The sequence below is a fragment of the Vespula pensylvanica genome, chromosome 1 (assembly GCF_014466175.1).
Source record: "Vespula pensylvanica isolate Volc-1 chromosome 1, ASM1446617v1, whole genome shotgun sequence".
Taxonomy (NCBI): domain Eukaryota; kingdom Metazoa; phylum Arthropoda; class Insecta; order Hymenoptera; family Vespidae; genus Vespula; species Vespula pensylvanica.
The window spans coordinates 7,013,248-7,039,732 of record NC_057685.1 but is presented as its reverse complement, the minus strand read 5'-3'; the positions used below and the strand labels follow the sequence as shown (position 1 = coordinate 7,039,732).

The following is a 26,485-nucleotide window of genomic DNA, read 5'->3' as shown; positions in this document are numbered from 1 at the left end:
CATTATAGAAGTGGATGAATTAACTGGTAATGCTAAAAGAAAAGACAACTTGGCGATGCGCAATGAATTTGTACAATTGAACGTACAAAACGTGTGTATCACATTCACGCATCTGCACGCAATTGGGGCACTGCCGTTTAAGCGCTCATATTTAATTATTATAAAAGCATCGCGTCACACACGTCTTTGGCAGAAATTATTTGATAACGTGAACGCCCCTTCGGAAGATCGTGCAGAGCTATGGAACTACAACGAATGAACAGCTTGCATGGGATACTTCACAGGGAAACAAACATTAACAACGATTCCTCAATTATCAACAACATTAACAACATCACCATTATAACTTGTCATCATTGCGATCGTCTTTATCATGATCAATTTGTCATTTTACAGTCGCTGTCTTTGTCTCTCAGTCTTTTGCCACCCTCTTTAGCATCTTAAAGGTTTTATTGATAATTATTATTATCGTCGTAATCATTGTCTTCTGCATTATTACTGTTATTAGCAATTTCACTAGCACTGTCGGTATAGTTTATACTGCCATTGACTCCAATCATTTCTCCCTGTATATTTCATCTAAGTCTCTTTTTTTATGTGTGTAATTATGCTTGCGTCGTGGATCCTTTTGCTACCGATGTAACACACAGTAGTAGTAGTAGTAGTAACAGTAGTAGTAGTAGTAGTAGTAGTAGTAGTAGTAGTAGTAGTAGTAGTAGTAGTAGTAGTAGTAGTAGTAGTAGTAGTAGTAGTAGTAACAGTAGTAGTAGTAGTAGTAGTAGTAATAGTAGTAGTAGTAGTAGTAGTAGTAGTAGTGTAGTAGTAGTAGTGTAGTAGTAGTAGTGTAGTAGTAGTAGCAGTAGTAGTAGTAGTAGTAGTAGTAGTAGTAGTAGTAGTAGTAGCAGTAGTAGTAGTAGTAGTAGCAGTAGTAGGAGTAGTAGGAGCAGTAGTAGTGGTGGTGGTGGTGGTGGTAGTAGTAGTAGTTTAGTAGTAGTAGTAGCAGTAATAGTAGTAGTAGTAGTAATATAGTAGTAGTAATAGTAATAATAATAATAGTAGTAGTGTAATAATAGTAGTAATAGTAATATTAGTACTAGTAATAGTAGTAATATAGGTAGTAGTAATAATAGTAGTAAAAGAAACGTTCGAAAGGTTTAGTAACGCGACTTAAGTAAATAAAATAAAATAATTTCTTTGTAAAGCATCAAAAAATCAAGATACAATTTCTTCATCGTTACGATCATTTTTACTGATATATATGCACATTTTTATTACTGGTATGCACCTGAAAGCGATAACATACGGTCCCTTGATAGGACAATTATAAATTAACATTAAACGTCGTTTCATATTAGGATACCTAATAACGTTTTAAACATTTAGCTATACATTGCGCACATATTTTGGTATAAAATGTCTGTTCATAAGTCTTTCTTAACAGGCTAGCTTCTTAAACGCGTCTATGTAATTGCATTTCTTTCAATAAGATTTTTTCTTATTTGCAATAGTTGCTTGCTGAATTTCATTTATAATACTTAGTGTTTTTTATTATATACGTGACTCTACAACACTCAAAATTCATCGAAATAAGAAGAAAGAAGGACGAATACTCTAAGTTCCATTTGTGAAAAGTAAAATACACATAGACTTTGTCGGCTCATCATTGCCCTCTTACAGACACAGAAACATAGAATGCAGTCCCCGTCTTTGTATATAAAATATTAACGATTCCCCGAGTATATACTGCATCATTGTGAATTTCTTTTAACCATTCATTTTGTGCTAGTTGCAACGACAACATAAGCCGCTTTTATATGCAGAATTATTATATAAGTACACGATATAATACAAGAAGAGTGCAATAGTCGTAGTAGAATATCTAAAGTGCCATGTAACAATATTTCACTAAACTACAATTGATCTGTTACCCGTAAAAACATAACAAGTCAAATGAGGCGGATTTATTGTCGTGATTGTGTTCAACTCATATTTTGGCCTTCGAGGAGATATACTGCAATTCCTTTGAATGCAGTTGCGACACATGACCACCTCCTACATTTCAGTATCTATAAGAAAATAATTTACGCGTAGGTATTTCTTGTCAAAGTATATGGCACGCGGAACATCATTAAATGTGCGATCATACAAATGAAGGAAACATTTAAGAGCTCAGTTCTGAGCATACAATAAATACAATCGTTTTTACGTTACAATTTTACGTTCACGCATGTATGTATATCATTACCGCGTGCCACATGGCGTAACAGTACGAAGATATCTTTAGGATGATACTTAAAGCTCTTACAACTTTTACAACACACTTGCGTACAGACAGTAGTAATAGCTGGGGTTCTCGACTAGACATGATGGGGTTGAAGATGGGGCAATCTGTTTGACGAGTTGGATCAGGATTTCATATTAGAAACGTCTGGTCGCCTCTCTGTTCCTACCGTTAATAAATTTGCAAATTCCATTTCTAAAAGTTGCCTTGCCTAAAATGATAATAAATTCGATAAATGCACAAAGTAATAATTATATATATCCAATAGTGTATTCATTATAGACCTGTGTATTTTGTGTAGGAATTTGCAAAGCGAGAGCAAAACTATTTGCATCAAAACTTTCATCCAAAGCAATTAGGGCACCATGTACTCCAGACTCTAAGAGATGGTTTCCATATTCCTATGATAAATGATGTTGAGAAATTATTTTTTATTTTTTAACGTTACTGTCACTTTTTAATAATTTTAATCGCACCTTTAGACCGATCGACTGTACCCATCGTATGACTCGATCGTTACTCCACACAAGAACATCTACATTAGCTCCTTCTGCCATCCTTCTTCTTTCTTCTAACTGTTGTCTGTCATAATTTAATCTCTTCAAACACGAAATCCCATACTGTAAACTTGTCCTACAGTCAAAAAATCAATGTAATGGTAATTAAAATTTTGCAATATGTATTTATTTATCTACACGTAAACGAAGAAACTTTTTGTAATTACATTTTTATAATTTTTTCCTACCGTTAACGGCTTGAAAAATAATCAAAAACGTATATTTTTATCCGACATACATTTATGCATACCTATGAAAACTATCAATCATCCTAAGTTGACCACGCAGATCTTTTTTAGTGAGATGATCCAACATTCTAGCGTCGACAAGGCACTCCATGAAAGTGGATCGATATTGGGGTAATCCAAGACTCGGCAACCATACATTTCCTATCCATTCGTGATTCATATCTCCAAAAGCTAATGTTGTGCGAGAAGTTTTAGGTGCGGATGGACTTGTAAGTGACACCATTTCTTGGATAGCTAGTCTCAATTTCAGTCGGTGCAAAGAGTTACTATAAATGACATTATTTATTAGATGTAAAATCTCGATCTGTTAATAGATTATATTACAATCTATATTATAACGATAAAATGTAAATGGAATGTACCTGATACCGATCTCACGTTGTATTTCGGTGTCACTCAGTGCACTCATTATAGCACCACTTTTGACATTAGCTCGACATGCTGCAACGTACCAGGTAGGCATGCCAACCCAAAGCTCCAACCAAGCAACGACGGTTGGTCCGTTCCAAAGAGCAAAAGGTGTCCCAGCTTTCATTGCTTCGGCCAATAGCTCATGTCGTGAAGAATCCAGCATACTACCAAACATACTGGGACTAAAACAAGTCCGATGTGCCAATAATCGCAATAATCGTAAAAATAAAAACAATTTTTCTTTTCGCAAACTTCTATTCTTTTTCTTCTTCTTCTTCCTTATTGTTTGTTTCTTCTCTATTTATGCTCGTTTTTTTTTTTTTTTACATATATTTATATTTTTTATTTATATTTATATTTTTAGATTATTGTGTCTATTGAACTTATTTAAAGGAGAGGAAATAAAAATACCTTTTCTTTTTTCTTCGATCAAAATCACTCTTGCTCCCTAATGTTCCTGCCACAGAGACGCTATCTCCATAATCAGGATCTGCAGGTGTACTCGCACCTCCCATACCAGGTACATCTCCAGGCATCGTTGTATCTTTTCCCTTTATCTAATATAGAAAAAAGGAAATAATTAGAAAAAATATTTCTATATTTAAAAAAGTTAGTGTGGAGCTAACGAAACATTCACCTTTTCTTTTTTACTGAAGAACCTGCCAAGACTGCTCTTTATCCCTTTTTTCTTCTGAGCTGCTGCTACTGCAGCTGCTGTTGCTGGACTCATGGTTGTTTGCATGTGCAGATGCGAACTCGATAATTGTCCAATAGGTAGTCCAACACTGGATAGATTGTTCTTGTGTAAACTGTCCTGGCTACTGTGGCGTGAGGACAATGGGGAAGGAGGAGTCCCAGAATTGAGTGCGCCGTTGCTATGTTGTCCATGCCTGCTGCATGGAGCGCTAATCTAGTCTCTATTTCTACTCTAATCAGTGCTACTACACTAGCTCACACAAGACATTTCTACTTGCTTGTGTGCTCCTCTATATGATGATTTGTTATGTTTATTATATTGATCATTTTTTTTTTTAAATCACTAATTATGTCACAGACTTGATACAGTCAAAGAATAGGAAAATATATTTACTGTGTATAGATTGATTGCATCTAATCTCTGCAATACTCTCAAAACTATGATTTAATCGTATTATTTATACCATTTGTTATACGTTTGATAACATAATGGTATATTCTGGGAACTTACGAAGATCAAGTAAATTGCAATGATATATTGAATGCATTAGAATTAATAACAGCCAACAATAATAAATATTAATGTTATAAGCAAAAATACTAATTAGCATATAATAGCGAATTTGTTTACTATACCAATAACATGTACTCTAATGTTTCATAAAAATGTTATAGACTATAAAAGATCTATTGCCAAATTATGAAACTATTGTAGAATATAATATTTGCTAATTACTGCTATTACTGAATATTTACATATACAAACATATAAAAAAAAAATTATGTCCTTTTACACGAACATCTAAGTAAATAGCTTCAACTTGTCAATTAATAATAAAGAAACATTCATAGTAAATATACCTACTCGATATTACATGATATGCATAAAAACCTGGAAATACATCTGATTACGTTTATAAGACGGAATTTCCATGTGATAAAAATTATCATCTTCAAAGATATAGAAAGACTTTAATGCTACATGTATATTCATATTTTTATTACGTTTAAGGAAAGTTTGATGCACTTCCATATAAATATACTAATATGTTTGTTACTTATATTATCGAATCTTTCTATATCCTTTGTAGTTTGTTTGTAAAAAAACAACCTTGTTCGCGCAGATGTCTGATGTATATCTTGCATGCCATGCAACTCTTTTGATTCCGTAAGTTCCCTCGTCTGTTTGAGACAACGATGTTTATCATGAACTGGACAGGCTTGAGTATACGATGCGTGGAAGAAGTTACTATCAGTTTCTTCCAAGGACTCATATCTAGCAGATTTATCGGGTGCTTCGTCGTTACCACTGTGCTCGAAAATTGAGGCTGTGGGCATGTACGTTATGCCTGGGACACTATATTTATCAATATCATATCTCTTGTACAAAATATTTAACTAATATTTTAAAGCTTTTTGACGAGATTGATAAATTTCTTGAAAATAATATAGATATGTATGTGTAATAACAAAATAAGAGAGAGAGAGAGAGAGTGAGAAAGGGAGAGGAAAAAAGAGAGAGAGCAACAGATAGACAAATAGAGAGTGAGAGAGAGGGTGGAGAGAGGAAAAACAGATTACCATTAAATTCACTTTGGCCGACCTCAAGATCGTTTATTCTATGCCCACATTTGTCTCTCAAATATGTCGTGCACAGCGGCATGTAATGCGGAATACATGCAGTACTAGAAACTTTAATTAACCTGTGTGGGGAAAAGCCACTGCTGGGAAATCCTGTTTGTCCAGTACGTCTGATAGCATGGACAAATTTATGACGCTAATAATTTACAAAATTCAACGTATATCTTTTAAATTTGATAATTATATCGACCTATATTTCCATAAATTTCTTGTATAAATAATAATTGCAAACCAATTAATTTTGGCACATTTTCAAAAATGTTATCTTTCAATAAGAGATCTTTTGCTAATTTTATAATTTTTTCTTTTTTTTTTTTTTTTTTTTTACTATTATGAAATAATAGTTACGGAAATATTGATAAAATTTTTTTTTTTTTACAGAAATTCTACATTTTCATTTTTCTCTAGAAAAGCTTATCTTTCGAGCTTTCTTAAAAGCTAAATTTATTTATCTCATACATACCTTCTTAGTTCTTCCTGGCTATGAGCAAGTGCTTGCACAACACGCTCTAATCTAAGTGATCTGGCCGTCAATGGGGAAGCGGCATCGCTGCTGGCACTTCCAACACCACCGACGCTATCTCTTTCACTCACTGAGTGCAGTTCTTCTCCAGACAACTGCAACTGCCAAAGGCAGAAAGCATTAAGCACCCAGTTTTATAACTTCAATTATGTAAACAATTTATAATATTATAAAATGTTTATTCTTTTATAATGCAATTAAGATACTAATAAGCAATAAACCTGGCTTGCAGGAAGTGATTCTGAAAGTTGTCCAGGACTAGCAAGGGATGCAGCATACTGATGTAAATGAGCAGGAGACATTGATGCTGGTGCCTACACAAGTGATGAATTTTACTGTACTTTTTAAATTTCATTAAGTATAAAAGCAATATAAAAATTGAATGTCTATTAAAAATAAATACATAAAACTAAATGCTCACTGTGTGATACTTGTGTAAATAATCTCTGTTAGGGCTATGATGTGATTTTGGTGTAGAACGACCACTTAATGGAGGTGACGCTCGCTCGAGACTGCGTCCTCTTGCTAATAAATTCATATGTTCAAAGCTACCTACTCGAGATTCTAATTCTTCTGCTCGTGCTTCGGTGTTCTGCTTTTCTTCCTGTAAAAAACTTGTTCATATTATAATCTACATAATAATAATGCTTATATAATAATATTTTATATAAAGCTTTCCGAAAAGTTTATTTACCTGAATTAATCTAATCTCATTATTGATAGCATCTAATTGTTCTTGTAACATCAGCGCAAGTGTTTGAGCATCGGTGTGTCCCGCTGGACTAATTACCTCTGCCGAACAACTGAAAATACTTTCATTATCACCGTCGCCTTCAGCGTCGCTGGAGACATCAAATGCTTGCTGTACATTTGCTAGAACATGAGCTTGTTGAAGTTTTTCCCATTCTTGTTCTGCAAGAGTACGTACTACATAATTCTGAAAAAGAAAACATACGAAATATCCTAATTTCCACATAATTTTTGTTTAAATACAGATTTAAATAAGATGTCTAACAGAATATACCTTTGAAGCATCCTCTTCTATTGCAGCTCTTTTGCCTCCTCTTCTAGGCAATGAGTGTGTGTCAAAACTACTATGACTTGCACTTCTCGAAAATGAGCCAGGATCCACAGCATTAGGAGAAAGACTTCTAGTCAATGCATCCGTTTGTTGAATATTAAAAGCAATTTCTTGCTGCAGCATTTGTCTCTTTACATTATCAATTTCGAGACGTGCTTTTCCTAGCTCTTTAACAATATCTGCCTTTTCATTTTGTAAATCTTCAGCTATTTTCCTCGTCTTTTCAAGTTCCTGCGTTATCGCATTCTTTTCTTCTATTGCTTCCATTCTTTCTGTTAAATGTGTCTGTAGCCTGTCATTAGATTCTATAAAAATAATTTAGATTATTTACAATTGTATGATGTGATATGTGTTTGTTAACATATATTTTACTATTTACCAGATAAAAGTTTATCAACTGTTGCACTTAATCGAGTATTATGTTCTTCATTCATCTTAAGTCGTTGATTGACACGCATTACTTCTGCATTCTTCTCTTCTAATTGTGCTTCTAACCTTTGTATTCTATCTTCTGCACTACCATGCCTCTCCTGGGCCTGCTTATTAGATATTTTATATAGTTAAAATTAAATGTTAACAAGCAAATAATCTTTGAAAAATTTATCAATATATTTGAGATATTTTTTATGAAATATTACTACTTTTTTCAAATTCATTATAACGAAAACATTACATATTATTAAAAATCAATCAGATTTTCACAATTATTGCAGATATTAAGTTAAAAGTAAAATTGTAAAGTTTCTAATACAATATTCTTTTCATTAGAAATTTGATTTTTCCTTCCATCCTTTTTTTTTTTTTTTGTATCTATCTCTAATATACATGAAAACTACTTTCCAGATAATATTAGAGTGGAAACGAATGTAGAAGCAGAAAAATGCACAATATAGAAACACAAATTTGTGCCTGAAGAATGAATCTGTTTCAGTGAAATAACAAGAATTATATGAAATCATGACAAAGCTTTAAATATAAATGTATAGAATGATATATGTTTGAGACTGTTTGTGGATTATTTGTAATGAAAAAATTAGTCAACCAGGTAAGCAGCGTGTGTATGTATGTGTGATTGTATATCATAGATAAATAAATAAATAAATAAATAAATAAATATATAAATAAATAAGTATATATATACACATATACATATATGTAAATCTTTGAGTATTATAGATCTTGTACTTGTGTATACCAGTATTTTGTGAGTAATTATAAAAATAATCCGTAGTGTTTTTAAACATTGAATGTATCTGTTAAATAGTGTATGTAACACATTAACGTATTGCTTACACGGGATATTCATAAAAAAGAAAAATGAAAAAAAAAAGAAAAAGAAAAAGAAAAAGTAGCTAAATGTTACATGTGTTGCACAACACAGACAACTCGAAGTTTTTCAAATAAAATATAAGAGTAAAATTATTTTGCATTGATGATGCAAGATATCAAGAACAAGCTTTCTAGAGACATGTATGTATATATTTTAGGGTTCTCAGTAAAAGTGCAGAGGAATAAAAAAGGGAAAATTGACAGTGCAATTATATGATTCCCCTGCGTACCTGGTTGGGCCTCCTCACCTGGGTCAGAGCCTCCATCCTCTGCTTCAATTGTTCTTCCATTTCAGGTAACTTAGCATATTGGGTTAATTTTTGTTCTGCAAGTTCCAATTTTTCTTGTATAGCTGCTATCTTTTCTTCTTGAAGCTGTAATAATAAAAATGTTATTTTACAAAATAACGAATTCTATTTGATTCGATTAATATTTGCACTAGAATACCTTTAATTGAGCTTTTTTATGTTGAAGCTCCTGTTCTAATTTCTCATTGAGATCATGTAAGCTAGTTGATTCCCGTTGAGCATTAAGATAACGTTTTTCAAGAGTTGCAATCCTTTCTTCTTGGTCCTCTTTCTGTGCAGCATTTTCACGCAGATCTCTTTGCAACTTAACATTATTTTCCTGAGTTTTTATAAGATCCTTTTGGCTTTTACAGAGTGTTTCTTCTAATTCTGCAACTCGTCCGCTTAATTCTGCTACACGCCGTTGCCACGTACTTAACTCAGTACTCTGAAATGATAAACAAATGTTTTTACTTAGAGTAATAATATAAATATAATTTATTAAGTTGATGCAGTATTAGTTTGTATGTACAATAAAAGTGTTTAAAAAGTAATTTTGTGGAAAACAGATATTTTTATAAAACTATTATATCGTATAATATCAAAGTAAATGTAAAAATAAAGTGTGTGTGTATATGCATGTATATATATATTAAAGTATATCATATAAAATATATATATAAGTATAATAATACAATAAAGAGTGGAGATATACATAAATGTTGCGTTAAGTATCCCATATATAAATTATAAATGTTCCGAAATAAAACTATATTTTTTCAAATAAAATCAGTTCTTATTCACTAAACATGCAAATATAGTATGCTTGACATTTACAAATATTAATCATTCCACATCGTGCCATAGGCATTGTTATTTAAGATTAGATATTATGGTAATAAATATTTCAAGTTGTACTATTTCAATAATATAAAAATATTAGAAGTAACTTGTCTACTAAAAATTGTATATAAAGTATATAATTATATAAATTAGTAAAGCAAATCATAGCTAATAGCTAAATTTGTATTATTTCTAATGACTTTTGTTAAAGTAAACCTAACTACATTGAATTTCACTATTTATTTAGACTATAATGAAAAAAGAAAGAGAGAGAAAGAGGGGGGAGAAAAAGAGAAAACAATATAATAACATACCAGTTTACAAATTAATCTAATTGAAGTTATTAAAGTATCAAGGGTCCTACATTTCTTATTATTTATCTTACAATAATCAATAGTATATATCCAACAAATATCTTAAAATGATACTTATTATTAAATGAAACATCATGCATTTTAATAATAAATAATTTAATAAAACAACTTATATTAAAGAAAAAAAAACAAAAAACAAAGATTGTATAGTATTATTTTAATTATTAAGATAATATTATAATCATAATATTTAATGGATTTTTTGTTCCAAATAAAGAATGAAAAACATATAATCGATTTAGTGTAAAATTTACACATTATGTAATTATTCACGGATTAAAGTTAAAATAAATTCATGCAGAACACACTTTTAAAACACTTTTCATTCTATCAAACATCTTGTCTTAGAAAATCACATTCTTGTTATATAGAGAGAAAATAATAATAATAATAATAATTAATACACTTTATCTTTTATATATAGAGATCTACCTGAATCTCTATAATGATTGTGTTTCTAGCATCTTGCTATAAAACAGTTCCATACCTGCTTATCAAGAGTGGCTTGCAAGTCTATTACTCGTACTGCCGAATCCTGGTCGGATGGATCAAGACTGCCATTGCTCAATCTGCTTGCTATCTCTGTTGGCTTCTCTGTACCTAGCTTTTGTATTGCGTGTTGCTGCTGCTGCTGCTGTAGTTGCTGTTGAAGCTGCTGTTGTGGCTCCTGCTGACTTTCAGCCTGCTCAGTCTCATTCTGCCCGATCACAACACTACATTCAGAATGCCTCGCTCGCATTGCCTGTCCTGCATTGCCGCGTAATTCCCAAAATCTACATATAACAGCTACGCGACTATAATACTACCGTGCACTACTGCAGATGCATTCTTATGGATGCAAGGAGTAAGATGGATGAAAAGAAGAAGGGAACAAATATAAATCTATTGTCGTACCGAATTCCAAATTCAGAAATATTTCACTTCAAATATTTCAATATCATTAAGAGGAGAATTTCATGAACGTAATAAAAAAAAAAAAATTTATTTGAAAGAATATTTAGAAAATTTTTCTTTTATAAAAGTAACGAAACTGTATCATCATTATCCCAATAATATATTTGGAAATGATAACGACATTGATAAGAATCAATATTTCATTGTAATCATTTTTATGGAACAATTATTTTCTAATCTTATTTTTTCTTTGTAAGATTTAAATTATTTTCTTTGTCTTTCATTTTAATGTCACATCCGTTAAACATAAATTTTATCTTTCCACTTACCAAAACGAAAGGAATCCTACATATACATATATCACACATTTGAGAAATGTATCGCCGATGAAAAATGAGATGAGGACGATAAGTAAGGAGGAAATCGAAATTCAATGTCATCAATAATCCTTTATTAATTTGTCGATTAAAAAAAAAAAAGAAAAAAAAACAAAAAAAAAAGAAAAAATAAATAAAAAAAGGGATTTATCTCTCGAACACAGTGCAACTGCAACGATGCCAAAAATGAAGTCTATCGCTTCGAATAGACAATTAGCCGGCAAAAGAGGATTTATGCTAAACACGAGCATGCGTAGTGAAATATTCCATAAATGCAATTCATGACTTTCAAACAGTTCGAACACCTCCATGTACACATGATCAATGCGAGATATGAAATAGCAGTGTATGTGAAATTTTTGTGAAAGTGTATACATGAATGTGCAATGTTGTACCGAGAGACGTTGCTTTTCATACCTTGTTTTGTTGTTGACCATCATCCGTTTGACCATTTTCTTTAGGTTTGTCGTCTATGGCTTTAGGCGTAATTCCACTTACTTTATACTGTTGGAGCTGTAATTGGAAAAATTAAAAGATAATTAATAAATAATTATAAGAGAATCTCATGAAATATTGTCCAAAAGATTCGTGATATTTTTTTCTCTAACACAAAAGATTCATAAAATGTGGATAGCGTTAAATATTAAAATATGAGAGTAGTTTATAGATTCATTAGGAGTGGATCGAAAAAAATTAACGCTTTCGAAAATTAATGTCAGCTCATAAAAGTTTAGGAATTAGATAAAGAAAGTGGCGTAAATTTTGTGAATTTTTCAATGTGAAAGAAAACTCATATGAAAGACTTAAAAAAATAAGATAGTTGAACTTTGATATTTCTTTTTTTTTTACAAGGCGAGAAAAAAATATCAATTTATTAAATCGTTTTATCAAAACATATCAAAGCATTCCAAGTTTGTATAAATAGTTTTTCTTTTGTAAATCATTTTACTTTGATCTTATTGGAGATGAAAGATAATCGGTACGAACTTTTTATACTTCAATAAATGACTTCAATAAAATAAGAAGTACCTCTTCTTTGGTATGGGCCAATTCCTCCTCAAGACTCGTATTCCTTTCGAGAGCTACGCGCAATCGTTCGCGTACCTAAAAAAAAAATGTAAAAATAAAGGATTAAAAGGGATGGAAAAAATATGAATACGAATATTATAAATACGATAAAGTATGTACCTTCTCGTCCAAAGCTTTATGATGTTCGAACAAACTCTTTAAAGCTTTTAGTACTTCAACTTCCGACGACACGCCCGATTGTGCCGCGGCTTGACGTTTTACGACCGTCATCCTCAGCGATCGTTCGTGTCGAGAAACCAAACATTCAAGATGTTCCAGTAGAAGCTGAACAATCAATAAATATATCGTCGGAGATAATACCGTTTTATTATTTTTATTATTTATTTATTTTTTATTTTATTTTTTTTTACGTAATATATGGTCGTCGAAATGTTACATATTAAAATTATAGCTATATAATATATTTATTCATTTATTTATTTATTCATTTACTTATTTATTTATTTATTTATTTATATTTTATGCAGAAAATAAAAATATTCACGTACACGTGTGTTGTTCCGTTCTGCTTTCAATTCTGATATTTCTTCTTCTCTCTGTAAAATGTTTTCACGCGCTGCTGCTAATTCCTTTGTCAATTGTGATAGTTCCTGTAACACAAGTTAAAAACACACTGTTTAAAGAACTTTTTCTTAAATCTTTTAAATTATTGCAACCAATAATTATTTTTGCATACTTATTAATATTTCTATTAAAAAAAATTTTTTTTTCTTCCCAAAGAAAATATGTACGTATGCGTACGGGATATACAGTTTCATAATAAAAGACTATAATCAACAAAATTATCATCGATCACATGTTACAAGATTTTTACTCGAGAGATTAGTATATACAATAAAGATAGAGGACGAGTTTCTTAATATACCAGGTACACGTGAAAGATATAAACTAGATTGTTATGGATTAATAGATCTACGAAGAGTACTATCGAATCGTACAAAGTTAAATAATTTCTGTTCCGAACGAAATGAATATTTCAAAAGCATCACTACTTTTGTTCATACCTTTAAATTTATTTCCGAGAAAGATGATGATAGAAGGGAAGAAATGGAAACGAGAGGGGAGGAGGTTAAAGGTTGAACAGAGAAAAAGAAAGAGAGAGATGTAGGTCATCGTGAAAGATATTGTCGATAAGGGAAGAGACAAAAATATAGGTCGCTATATTTAATCGTCCATTAAAACAAATTATTCATATCCTTTGATCGTGTGCTTCGATACTTCCCCTTAAACTCGACACCGTCATCTTCTTTGGAGTAGAGATACCAAGATGAAACACCGTAGAAACTCAAGTACGAATTCACAGAAATCTATGGAACTCTCAACGATTAATTAGCTTTTCAATGTGAATTATTATGTCTTATTTAAATTGGACAATTTCATTTTATCAAAAAGAAACACACACACACGAAGATCAAACCGCTTTTCTCCTTTTTCCTTCTAATCGTTCGTCTTCTAATAATTTTTAGATATTTTTACGTCATATCATTACGATTCTTAGAAATAAAAAAGTACCTTGAAAAATACTGATCGCACTTATATGAGTAATAATTTCATATATTTGACGTTATCCTCTAAACAACTATAATTTAAATTTAATCGAGAGATAGAAAATATTTGTCATTTCATCTCTCCCATCGTTCTTACCAATACGTATGTAAAACAGGAATGAGAAAGAAATCACGTGTCTTCTTTTTTTTATAGATACTCGAGATGCAGTTTAACATTGAAGAAGAATCTTCGTCTGCATCATCTCATTGCTATTTTAATGATATGATATGATATGGAAACGTATTACGCGCAATACTTGCATAATAACGAGAAATCGTCAGATTTTATTACCTGAATTCAAAGTCATCTGCGAATAGAAAAACCTTCTCTCTCCCTCTCCTCTCTCTCTCCTTCCCATCCTCTATCTCTCTCTTTCTTTCTTAATCGACAGAATATTTCTACGCTTTTCAACGTCTCTATTTATCGCGAGACTACGTTATAAAGAAACTATTCGACATTTTGCCATTCATTTTGTATTCACCTGAACACGTCATTTCAAATAAATTTAAAAAAAAAAAGGTTGAAAAAACTCAAAAATAAAAAAGAAATAAAAATAAAACAAAACTGGAAATAAAATAATAATAACAATAACAATAACAACAACAACAACAACAACAATAATAATAATAATAATAATAATAATAATAATAATAATAATAATAATAATAATAATAATAATAATAATAATAATAATAATAATAATAATAATAATAATAATAATAATAATAAAAGAACCAAACGAATCCTGACATATTATATAAAAGATTCGATCAAGAAGGTGTATGTGAACATACAGATGTATCTATGTTCACGTGCATACATACATACATATGTATGTATGCATGCATGCATGCATACATGTGCGTGCATGCTCGAGTGTTTACGAGTGAAAAAGTACGAGAGAAAGAGAGACAGAAAGAAAGATACTCAACGCATAATACGTCCTCGCTTATATTCGTATTCGTACGCGCGCATGGTACGACATGCGTTCGCGGTTCAATAACGCGGTGCAGGTTGGAAACTATGCAAACGATTGCTGCAATATCCGCACCCCTGTTGTCCGATCGCGAGGATGGAAACGCGTTATTCTCGCATTTGTCGTGATTGCAAGATGCGGTTGCTTTCCATCTCTTCGATGTTACTTTATCCGCAAAATACCAAATGAAACGACATTCTTTCACTTTGCCAGAGAAGCAATAACATTAAAAAAAAAAAAAAAACTATAAATGAGTTTTGTATCTCGCTCGTAATTTGTAAAAACGAAACCTATATCTTTGGTTGATGAATAAATAATGTCAGAATTTTTACTATTTTATGTTTAATTAAATATCACTATTTTTGTTGTTTTAATTTTATCTTACTTTTTTTTTTTGAAATATGCTATTTTACTGTATTACAATTTAATATTTAAAACTTGCTATTGAATTTTACTAAAAAAAGATTTACAATTATTTATTTAGCGTTATTATTTATTTAAATAAATACTATTGAAAATCCCGACATTACTTATTGGTCGAGCTAATATAATAAATATGATATTCCGATTTGAAATTCAATGCATAAAAGTTTCTCGACCAAACCCCCGCCCCCCCCCTTTTTTTTTAAACTAAAAAATCATTTCTAGATTTATTACAATATAGTCCGAATGATAAAATTTGAATTGTGTTTTGAGTTCGATATTTTTATCTCAATTTTTATCTCGATTCTATAAATCAATTTATCATGAAATCGAAAGAACAAATTTCAATATCAATTGAAAATATTCAACGTAAGATCAAAAATAAGCTTCTTTCGAAATTGTTGTCGTTTAAACGCGTCAACGAATTTGACGAGATAAGAATATAGAAAAGATTCGCAATGGTATGTAAAATAATGAAAGAAGATGGCGAACGACTGTGAGACAAGGAAGAAAGAGGAAAAGAAGGGGAATAGAAAGAGAGAAAGAGAAAGAGAGAGAGAGAGAACTCGCACACGTTATGACTGAATCGTCGTGCACGCGAGCAGCTTCATTCATACGTGGATTTAGGCTTCGTTCGCAATGAAACAAGCACTCGAGAAGCAGCTTCGTGGGCAATTTAATTCTCTCTTACCGTACGACTTCTCCCTCTTTTTTTTTTCTGTCTTTTCCTCTGGGTCAATATACGAATCCTTTCAATAGCTACGATTATGATTATTATGTACATATACTCGCACATATTAACACATCGTTAATCGATTACAGAAATTCTCGTGTTTACACATTTATCCAACTTACGTGATTATTAAAGTATAAAATTGTGTAAGTCATTATTACAGTATTGTTTTTTTTTTGTGTTGGATAGTGTTCACTTAACTTTGATATTATCAATTTTCTTCATATTTTAATATTTCCATAACGATTTGAATTCAATTACGTTGGCCAATAATGTGTTAATTATGGGTACAAAAAAAAAAGAAAGTATAAAAATCGTGAGAGAGAAGATTGAGTTAACTATGATAACCGAAAAAGGGTCGAGCAATTTGAAGGGACTAACTAATCAAGTTAACGGGCTTCGCCAAGCAGTAAGAGCACCTGCGATACATAAGCAAGATCATATTTCCTTTCAGTAGGTGTATCTGGTTGCCTTATATTAGTTAGGTATGCACATTCTCGAGGTGTGGCGAAAAATGTTTGATCATGTATACGTAGAAATGAGACAGAGAACGTGTGTGTATGTACACACATATGTGAAATACGTATGTATAGAATCAAGACGCATGGCAAGATCTCTCTTCTGGCAACTACGAGATCGTCTACGAATCTCTGCGACTTCGATTCAACAGAAACGTTTGCGTCAAAAAGGAAAGTACTTGCCCACGTCTGACAATGACGAGAACAACATCGAGTGACTCTCTCACGAGATCTACTTCGTTTAATACCTACATCGAATAATTTCTCGTGAAATTCATGAATATCTTGTATCTAAATTTTTTCATTAATTCCATCTGTATCATTTTGGAATTCAGCCAAATTGTTGTTAGAGAGAGAGAGAGAGAGAAAAAAAAAAGGAGAAAAATAGACGAATCTAACAATACGAGTTGCAAGCTTAATATGCACCAGATGTACACGTAACTATGTGCACTCGGTAAACGTGCTTATTTCTTGCATGTCAGCCGCTCTTTCTCGCACATGCGCAACTTTCGAAATATCGAATAGAAACGTTCTCGAGTATTAAAGCCGCAAACAACAATGTCGCGAGTATACCGAACTCGTTTTGGTTTTATGTCTCTTCATCGCTTGACTTCTTTCCAACGATTTTGAACGTGTTGAAAATAGCAATTGGATTATTGAGGAATTTACTTCTGACGAACGGTTCTAACGATTAAGTGATTATCATCTGAACGAAAAATGATTAATCTTTTTGATCTAATTAAAACATTAATTAAAAGAAAAAAAAAAAAAGGAAAATGAAAAAGAGACGATCGTATCATAAAAGTTCATCAGAGATTAACGATTTATTTGCAGTCTGACAAAAATAAAAAACTGATAAACTTTTAAACTTGTTATTTTTCTCGTTAAAAGTAAAGATGTATCTTTGGAGGTTGAGAACCCTAAGCTCGCAAAAGGTAGGAGGTGCTGCCGCTCATAACGAGCACAGCAGCCAAGTAAGACGACGACGGACGACGACGGACGACAACGGACGACGACGGACGACGACGGACGTCGAAAGAACACAACGTTCAACGACGGACGACAACGGACGACGACGGACGATGATGGCAAGAACAGTGATCGATAACGATGATCGGCAACTCAACAATGATCGACGCTAGTCAGAACGAAAAAGAGAAAGAGAAAAAGGAAGATAGGAAAAGAACAGAAAGAGAAAGAAAAATAAAGAGAGAGAGAGAGAGAGAGAGAGAGAGAGAGAGAGAGAGAGTCGAGGTCGTGTACGCGACTCTACAGCGCAACACGAAGAGTTGAGCGCGAGTAAGAGCTCTTAGTATTCTCTCTCCTTCTCGTAGTCGTCGTCGTCGGCGCACCGTCAAGTAGAGTGTGTAAAAGGCGAGGTTCATTCATGCGCCGCCGACGAAGCGAGTGGGTGGGGTGTGTATTGATCGCAGAGTCGGCGTATATCGCGTATGTATGTATGTATGTACGAGAGAACGCCGGTGCATTGCACCCGTGCTTCAGCTTCGTCCTAGAAATTTTTACCCCAAACCGCATCATTTCATCCCCACCATTACTATTACCATTACCATCACCACCACACCACCACCATCATCTTCTTCTTTATCTTCTACTCTTCGTCGTTACACAGTAGTCTCTCTCTCTCTCTCTCTCTCCCTCTCTCTCTTCTCGCTCTCTACCTCTTTTACCACAAGCTCTCCTCTTTTCCATGCTAACCGTCCGACCTTTTTCACGACCCTCTCCTCTCTGTGCTTTCGACGTTACGCGTCGAAATCGAGAGCGGGTCAGTTTTACGACGTTCGATCGTGTGAAAAATAAAAAGATAAAAAATTTACAAAAATGGTATACATCAAAGAGACCTCTCTCTTTTTATTTCTCTCTCTCTCTCTCTCTCTCTCTCTCTCTCTCTCTCTCTCTCTCTCTCTCTCTCTCTCTCTCTCTCTCTCTCTCTCTCTGTCTTTCTCCACCCTCTCTTTCTTCTTCTATTTTTCTTTTTCACAGTTGTTTTTTTATTTTCGATAGCACGTTTTCTCAATAATTATTGAATTATTAATACTAACCAAAAGTATAAAATATTCGAAGCTCGAATAATAATAGGATAGGTCAATTGAAAGTTTGGTCAAACGTGCGATATAACTATAACTGAAATTCTGTAGAAATTTGAACGAGCGCAAAGAACGAGCTAACAAAGAGATTGATAAATAAAAGAAAAACAAAATGAAGGAGAATGATAAAAGAAAGTACCGACATTGTAGCTGCTCCGAGAAAAATCCACTATTAAAAGAAAGACGATTCTTGATCTTTCGAAAGAAAAGAAAAGAAAGGAAATTGAAAGAAAAAGAAAAAAAGAATGAAATACATGACGATGAAAATGAAAAGGGATAGTTCTGTAGACCGAGCACTCGTTGCCCTTCGCACTTGGATCGTTACGAGATACAGCCGATAGAACACGCATGATACTTCTATCCCCATGTACTGCACGATGAAAAGCCACGATTGTCTCGTAATGGATGTTCCGTGTTGTGTGTGTGTAATAATCTATCGGTATGGAATTATTAACCATTCGTGAAAAATCTCACTAACGTTTCTCGTATACCAAACTAAAGTGAGAAAAGAAATAGAAGAAGCCATTGTTAGCATTGGATGATGGAGAAAAAAAAATGAATGACCTCGAGCAATACTATAAAATCGTATCTCCTTTGTTTTCCAAGTGCATTGATACAATGGAAGAAAAAAGAGAAAATATAATACTTCGATTGAACACCGCATGCTTGCGATGTGTGAACATTGAAAATAATTTAATTGTAAGTACCAGAAATTTCTCTCAACGTTACAAAGGTCCCAACGACGACGACACGTCCGATTTTCTCTTGCTAATTCCATTTAACTAATCAGCTCAAGAAACGAATAACCCGAAGAATTCGACCTGTTAGCGATCACTTAACGTCGACTTGATACTTGAACGTAGTCCGTTCTCATGCCACGAAGATTAGAGAGTGAATAACGATGCTGGAATTACGAACGATTTAATAATAATAATAATAATAATAAAAAGAAAAAATGTACGCGTGTAATAAACGCGAAAACTTATTTTATCTATAATCTCTTATCTCGCGTGATTTTCCCTTGACGATTAATATAAACATCGATATTTTTCAACTATGCGAAAGCGGTCGTAGAAAGATCAATTTTTTCTATTCTTTTCTTTTTTCCTCTTTTTATATTTTTCCTCCTTTTATTTAAAGTAGTTTTACACACACTTTCATACTTTTGATATTTTGTCACGAGTTAATATTTCAATTAGATATATCTATTTACGTGTATTATGTGTATGTTTTTTTAGATTATATATCTATTTAGTATATCTCAATTAGATATATCTATTTACATGTACATGTCTTTTTACGTTTTATTTCATTTTATCAGCACAGAATTTATAGTTACTTAATATCAGACATTTTTTATAATTTTTTTTTAAATACAAGTTAAGCATTTATAAGTATAATATAAGTATTTTTGATATACTGGTATAAGTAATATTATAATAAGTAATATTATATGATTTCTTTATAGTATACATATATATATATATATTGTTTTTCTAGTTATAGAAAGTTATAAATAACATTTTTCAACGATACGATGAAATCATGGATAAACGGAGAATGGCAACGTATATATAAAAAAATAATGATTTTAATATAACACCAGACTAAACTTTGCGGCACAGAAAAACCGTGTCATTAAAAGATTTAAATTAATTCAATCGCTCTAATTCTTATTAAGAACTTGAATGAATTCGAATTGGAATTAAAATCTGTCTTGAAATTTGTTCCGAACCAATTTTGACCGTAAAACTTCGAGGGAAAATTTAAACACGAGCAAATATTTATCGATAAAAGAAAGGCCCCTTTTTATTGATATTGATTATTGATTATGTCGCATCGTTAAAGAAAAAGAAAAAGAAAGAAAACAAAATATATATATAAAAGCTATTTTTATCAATGAGTCAGTAGCACCGATTTGATTACATTGATTCGGGTACATTCGCGCATACGAACGAGTAATTTTCGAAATTTATACGAATTTATGTCGATTCATCGAAGAAACATACAAATATTAAGAAAATGTCAATATTTGTAAAAGAATTCATTAATTCTTTATTTAAAAACAAGAACGTAATGCAATGTGATATTGAATATGATTTCGCATCTATACAAAGTAATTTATATACAAAAAAAAAAGTATTAAAAAATCATTTCTAATGACTTTTTCCTTTTGTTAATGATTATCAACATATCCATTTATTGTGTTTTTCTATTCCTTGAATAATAAAAATCACTTGTTATCCTCGTATTATTTTTCCTATAGAAAATTTAATTTATTCAGAAACACGTCTCTAAGTCGATAAAAACAGTGTTTATACAAGAAATTTCGAATAACATTTTTACCATTAATTTATGTAAACTAATAAGATGATCGAAAGCTAACGAACAAACGTAATAAAGCGAATTGACTATCGCTCGCAAAATCGATGGAATATGAAAATAATCTCTCTCGCTAAATAATAATAATGTATTAATAATAATAATATAATAATAATAAGAAGAAGAAAAATAAGAAAAAAAATAAAAATAAAAATTGGAATTATCGATAATACATATTATTGCTTATCATTACTTATTAATAATAACTTATTATTAACGATAGATATTTTCCATCCAAGTTTATAATCTTTCACCAAAGAAACTCAAAATGAATCATTAATAAGCCAAGTCGAACTACTTTTATACTTCATCAGAAACAATATTTACGCAATATAAATCATTGATAATTCATAAGATTATGTTATAACATCTAAAAGGCGCAACAGCGAGCGTCATCCACGAAATAGAAACACGAGGCTACCAAACATCCTCTATATATTCCTCTCGCACGTACATAAAAGCCAATCGGGCAACGAATGGATCGATGTAGCCACCGGTTTCTCTCCCTTATCCCGAGAATGTATCGGTGCTCCACATCGTAAGTTCTTTCTTTCCCTCTCTCGTTACTAACGCCTCGTATTTATTTATGTTCCAAGTAAAATCACGTGAAACGAGATAAGAAGGATGATCTTAGGCAAGATCTTTTTTCGTTAAAATTTTTTTATAACAGGAATACGATTAGATTATTTATAATTCGTTATTAATTTCACTTTTCCAAAGAATAATATATAAGAGAGAGAGAGAGAGAGAGAGAGAGAGAGAGAGAGAGAGAGAGAGAGAGAGAGAGAGAGAGAGAGAGAAAGAGAAGAAAATAATATTCATTTATTCATACGTACATACACATGAACATGTGTGTATGTTTTTCTAGCGTGACTTGTTATAATAAATACAAAGCTAAGTACAAATTATATACATGTTTATATCGTACGTAGAAATTAGAAAGGTATGCATCTCTTACGTCGTATATATACATACATAGATATTATGTAAGGTCGGAAAGCATTTGCGCGTTAACTATATCGATCCATCCGCATACCGTTGGAATTGGACCAAATCGCGGACAATATCGATTTTCGAACCGGACGTAGCTCTTTATACGCACGATGTACAATAGGTCGACTCGATTTAACGCGTCATCTTGATACTTATATTTGACATATATATATATATACATATCTACATATATGTACATCGAAATAAAAAGGAACTGTAATCTCTGAATGTTCTATCGATCATACGATGATCTATGAGCTTAAACAACGGCAAGAGTTTATTATCTTCGACTGTTCTTTCATTTCCATATCGACGATTTTAAACGATATATCGATTATCATTTTTCGATGATTGAAAACGAGCATGCATCCATCCATCGTTGCATGTATAACTCGCTGTTTGAAATTTCGCGCGTAAATTTCGGATACGAATGAGACGAACGATCTTTCACGACATTGTCCGATATAAAGGCACGAGAGTCGTATTAAAAAAATTCTTGCAATGATGGAAAAGAAAATAGAGATTAATTTGTACTATATAGTGGTTAGCGAATGGATGATATTTCAAAATGAGAAATAACTATCTGCAAAGAGAAGCCGGTTACACAATTAGTAATGTGCATATCTCGAGAAAGTAGGACAGCGCGCAAAGATAACGCGGGCAACTGGATAGTCTTGAATCGTTTCTACCGTAATCATTACGTAAACGTTCCAGTAATTAGAGATCCATAGTAGTTGCGATAGAACGCAATTAAAAAAATTCTACGGTAGCCGTACAAGTTCAACGTTACGTTGGATCGTAATTAATTGCGAATCGGATTCTACTTTGTGAAACTACGTTTCGTGGAATCGCATTGTATTTTTTTTTTTTTTTGTTATTACCACTGGTAAGAAAAAATCTCGAGAAACGAATTTAACTTTTAACGATCGTAGAAGATCGTAATTAAACGACCAGAGAAGAAGCGTAAAAAGATGAAAAATAGATCAACGTAAATAGTTCTCCAAGTGAGACGAATTAGAGGAAGAGGCATATTATATATGTTGAAATGAGTAATTCGTTTAAAAGATGGCCCATGGGCGGGATATAGCACGTTTTGCAAGCTACTATACACGTGCGAGTCTGTCTTCGGTCCCTCGACCTTTCTCTCTCTCTCTCTCCTCCCCTCCTCTCCCTCCCTCTTACTCTCTCGATGTCTTTGCCCCTCTTTAACCTATCACCACCCACAGCGCAAAAGTCGCAAGTAAACGAGACGCACATACACATACACACACACATATGTGTGTGTGTATGTGTCTATAGAGAGAGAGAAATGAAGAAAAAAAATTTGATTGTATCTCGTATCCTATCGTAAGTGTAAATTGAAATAAAAGAGAGAAAAAAAAAATGAAAAATTCATACCTGCGGAATGTTGGCATAAATTTGACGATTGAGCGAGTCCCGTTCCTTCTCAAGCTCCCTCACTCTGGTCTCGGCCTCCTGTACTCGTTCCTGACATTCGCGCAACGAATCCATTAGTTTGTCCCTTTCGTCCAACATCGAAACCATTAATTGTTCGAAGTTCGCGTCCTCGCCAGAGAACTGCGAACTTCTTTGACTGATACTGTCCTCCGCGATCGTTGGCATCACGTCACACATCGCACTCCACATTTTGATGTCGCTATTTCTTTTTCACTTCTCTCCCACCTCCCCACCTCCTTTCTTCTCTCTTTCTCTTCGCTCACACGCCCGAAAATTCTGACCACTTTAGCGCGCAAAAAGACAAATGACGATAACGATGACGATGACGACGGCAACGACAATAACAATGACGACGACGACGACGACGACGACGACGACGACGACGACGACGATGATGACGACGGCGACGACGGTGACGGCAACGATCGGTCAGTAGGGTGTATACGAAAGAACACACACGACACTACACTTTATAAAGGACACACGTGCGCGAGAGCGAGAGACAGCAAAAAAAGAGAGATAGAGATATATACATAGATAGATAAATAGATAGATAGATAGATAGATAGATAAAGAGAGAGAGAGAGAGAGAAAGAGAGAGAGAGAGAGAGAGAGAAAGAGAGTAGTGACGTAGAGAAACGAAGGGATATATATTGCCTGCTTTTTTCTCTTTCACTTTTTCTTCCTCTCTTTCTCACTCACATACACACACACGTACACTACTTCGCTCTACCGTACGTCGTCGTCTTCTACTTCTTTCTTCTTCTTCTTCTTTCTTCTTCTTCTGCTTCTCCTTCTCCTTCTTCTTTCTCCTCCTCTCACTTAATCATTTTCCTTGGTCTTCGCTTCCTTCGTCCGCGAGTTTTCGTTGGATCGACCAAATTGAACGACATTCAAAAAAGAAAAAAAAAAAAAAGAAAAGGAAAAGATGTAAAATATGAAAAAGAGAAGAGGACGTAGTCCTCTCTCGCGGAACTAGCGACGGTAACTGATAGGCGGAGCGCGACGAGGCACGCACGGAAGTCGCGTATCGCCGGCCCTCTGACGTCGTATTTGTGAAGCTTAACGCTGTCGTAGAGTTTGTCGACGCTCGACGTTCGTTTCACAGAAAGCAGCGACCGGCTGGATGGTTTTCGTTGAAACGATCTTCTACCGATGATGAACGAATCGATTGCACCTTATATCCCGGTGATGATGATGATGATGATGACGATGATAATGATAACGATAATGACGATGACGACGGCGACAATAACAACGAACGAACACGAAGAGTCGTGCTCATGTCCGATATATACAGGGACACCGAATACTTTTCTTTCTCTTTTCCTTTCACCCTTGTTCGTTGTACATCCGACTTCTCTTCTTCCTTCACTACTTTCTTCTTTCTCACAATCATAAAAATGAATTATAACAGAATTGGACCACTCGAGATCGAGATACGTTATGGTTCGTTCTCTCTTCGTTCGAATCGATCGTACAAAAGTAAACGCGACGAATAAGAACGGTTGAGTACACTTCTACACCGCGAAAAACCTTACAGAGCACCGGCCACCGTCGTGTGTCCCCTCTTTCATCTGTGCACTTCTTCACTCCTCCCACTTTTTATTCACTAAATCGTTGCGCTACTACTATTTTACTCCTGTGCCATTCGACAGTACCAAGTTCGATATCTCTTTCTCTCTCACTTTCCTTCCCTCTCAGTCTCTGTTGACGTCCAATCAACGAGGACCTTAGCCCGGAACAGAAAGCACGGCGATAGTAATAATCAAAATTTAAGGGAAGGCAAGCAATTATTTTGCCCTTTTTCCCTCCTCTTCGTTTCGGTTTCATTCAGACAAGTTTTTTTGCGTATATATTTCGCCAAAATGAAAACCGATTGATATAAGAAAGAAAGAGAGAGAGAGAGAAAGAGAAAGAAAGAGATAGAGAGAGAGGGAAGGAGGGAGAGAGAGAGAGAGAGAGAGAGAGAGAGATGAACAGAAATTCGTTTTTTCTCTTCTAGAAACTTCAATATTCGCGATATGCTTGCCGTTACGATTGTTCGGTAGAGACAAGAAACGAAGGAGAAAGAAACCGAGAGTGATAGAGAAAAGATTGCGAACACTCTCGTTCCTCTTGTAATCTTCCTTTGATAGAGCACGAGATGTACGTCGAGTGCTTTTTCTCTTTCTTTCTTTCTTTCTTTCTATCGGTCAGTCTTTCGTAGTTTTTTGTATCGTTTATTTTATTCACCGTCCAAGAGAGGCTCGAAGGAATATAAATCGTGATCGCGACTCAGGACACTGGGAGTCGCGCGAGTCTACGTGTGAATCTCGGCATCTCGATGACAACAGCATTATCGCGGGGAAAGCCGAACACTGACACACCTACGCCGCTCGATTCCAATTATTCTTCCCCTCCCGCGCTCTCTCTCTTTCTTTCTCTCTCTCTTGCTTACTCATTCTTTCTCTCTCTCTCTTTCTTTCTTTCTCTTTCTGTCTGTCTGTTTCTCTCTCACTCTCTCTCCCTCTCTCTCTCCCTCTCTCTCACTCTCTCTCCCTCTCCCTCTCTCTTTAAGCCAATTTCGGTTTTACAATTCCCCACCCTTAAGCCTACCGTTTCGTTCGTGGTCCTTATTCGATGCGGTGTGCCCCAGAGACAGTGGCCATCTTGTGTCTGACGTCATCCACGACACCGATACGGTCTCTCGTCACTGGCCCGATCAAGCAATAGGAA

The 26,485-nt window shown here is 33.6% G+C and overlaps 1 protein-coding gene across 23 annotated transcripts; it reads right to left on the bottom strand.

Annotated features, from left to right (window-relative positions):
* Nucleotides 1–1,172: 1,172 nt before the first annotated feature.
* Nucleotides 1,173–26,485, bottom strand: LOC122631480 (liprin-alpha-1). Of its 23 annotated transcripts, none has more exons than XR_006327739.1 (23): nt 23,708–25,683; nt 13,120–13,221; nt 12,731–12,895; nt 12,572–12,646; nt 11,960–12,055; nt 10,759–10,968; nt 9,215–9,502; nt 8,998–9,141; nt 7,818–7,977; nt 7,382–7,743; nt 7,052–7,294; nt 6,779–6,961; nt 6,579–6,671; nt 6,298–6,458; nt 5,897–5,944; nt 4,135–4,390; nt 3,909–4,054; nt 3,449–3,679; nt 3,089–3,352; nt 2,758–2,914; nt 2,566–2,682; nt 2,306–2,492; nt 1,173–2,066 (listed from the first exon to the last, which is right to left on the bottom strand). XR_006327739.1 is itself a non-coding variant. In XM_043817430.1 (23 exons), exons 2-23 carry the CDS (start codon nt 23,954–23,956, stop codon nt 2,406–2,408), a joined length of 3,837 nt encoding a protein of 1,278 aa, XP_043673365.1. In that variant the 5' UTR covers nt 23,957–25,499; nt 26,366–26,485; the 3' UTR covers nt 1,173–2,405. The 23 variants fall into 23 exon arrangements, 21 of the variants coding, with proteins under 21 accessions (XP_043673365.1, XP_043673268.1, XP_043673178.1 ...); XR_006327750.1 differs by having other exon boundaries at nt 2,322–2,492; XM_043817430.1 differs by adding an exon at nt 26,366–26,485 and having other exon boundaries at nt 1,173–2,492; nt 23,708–25,499.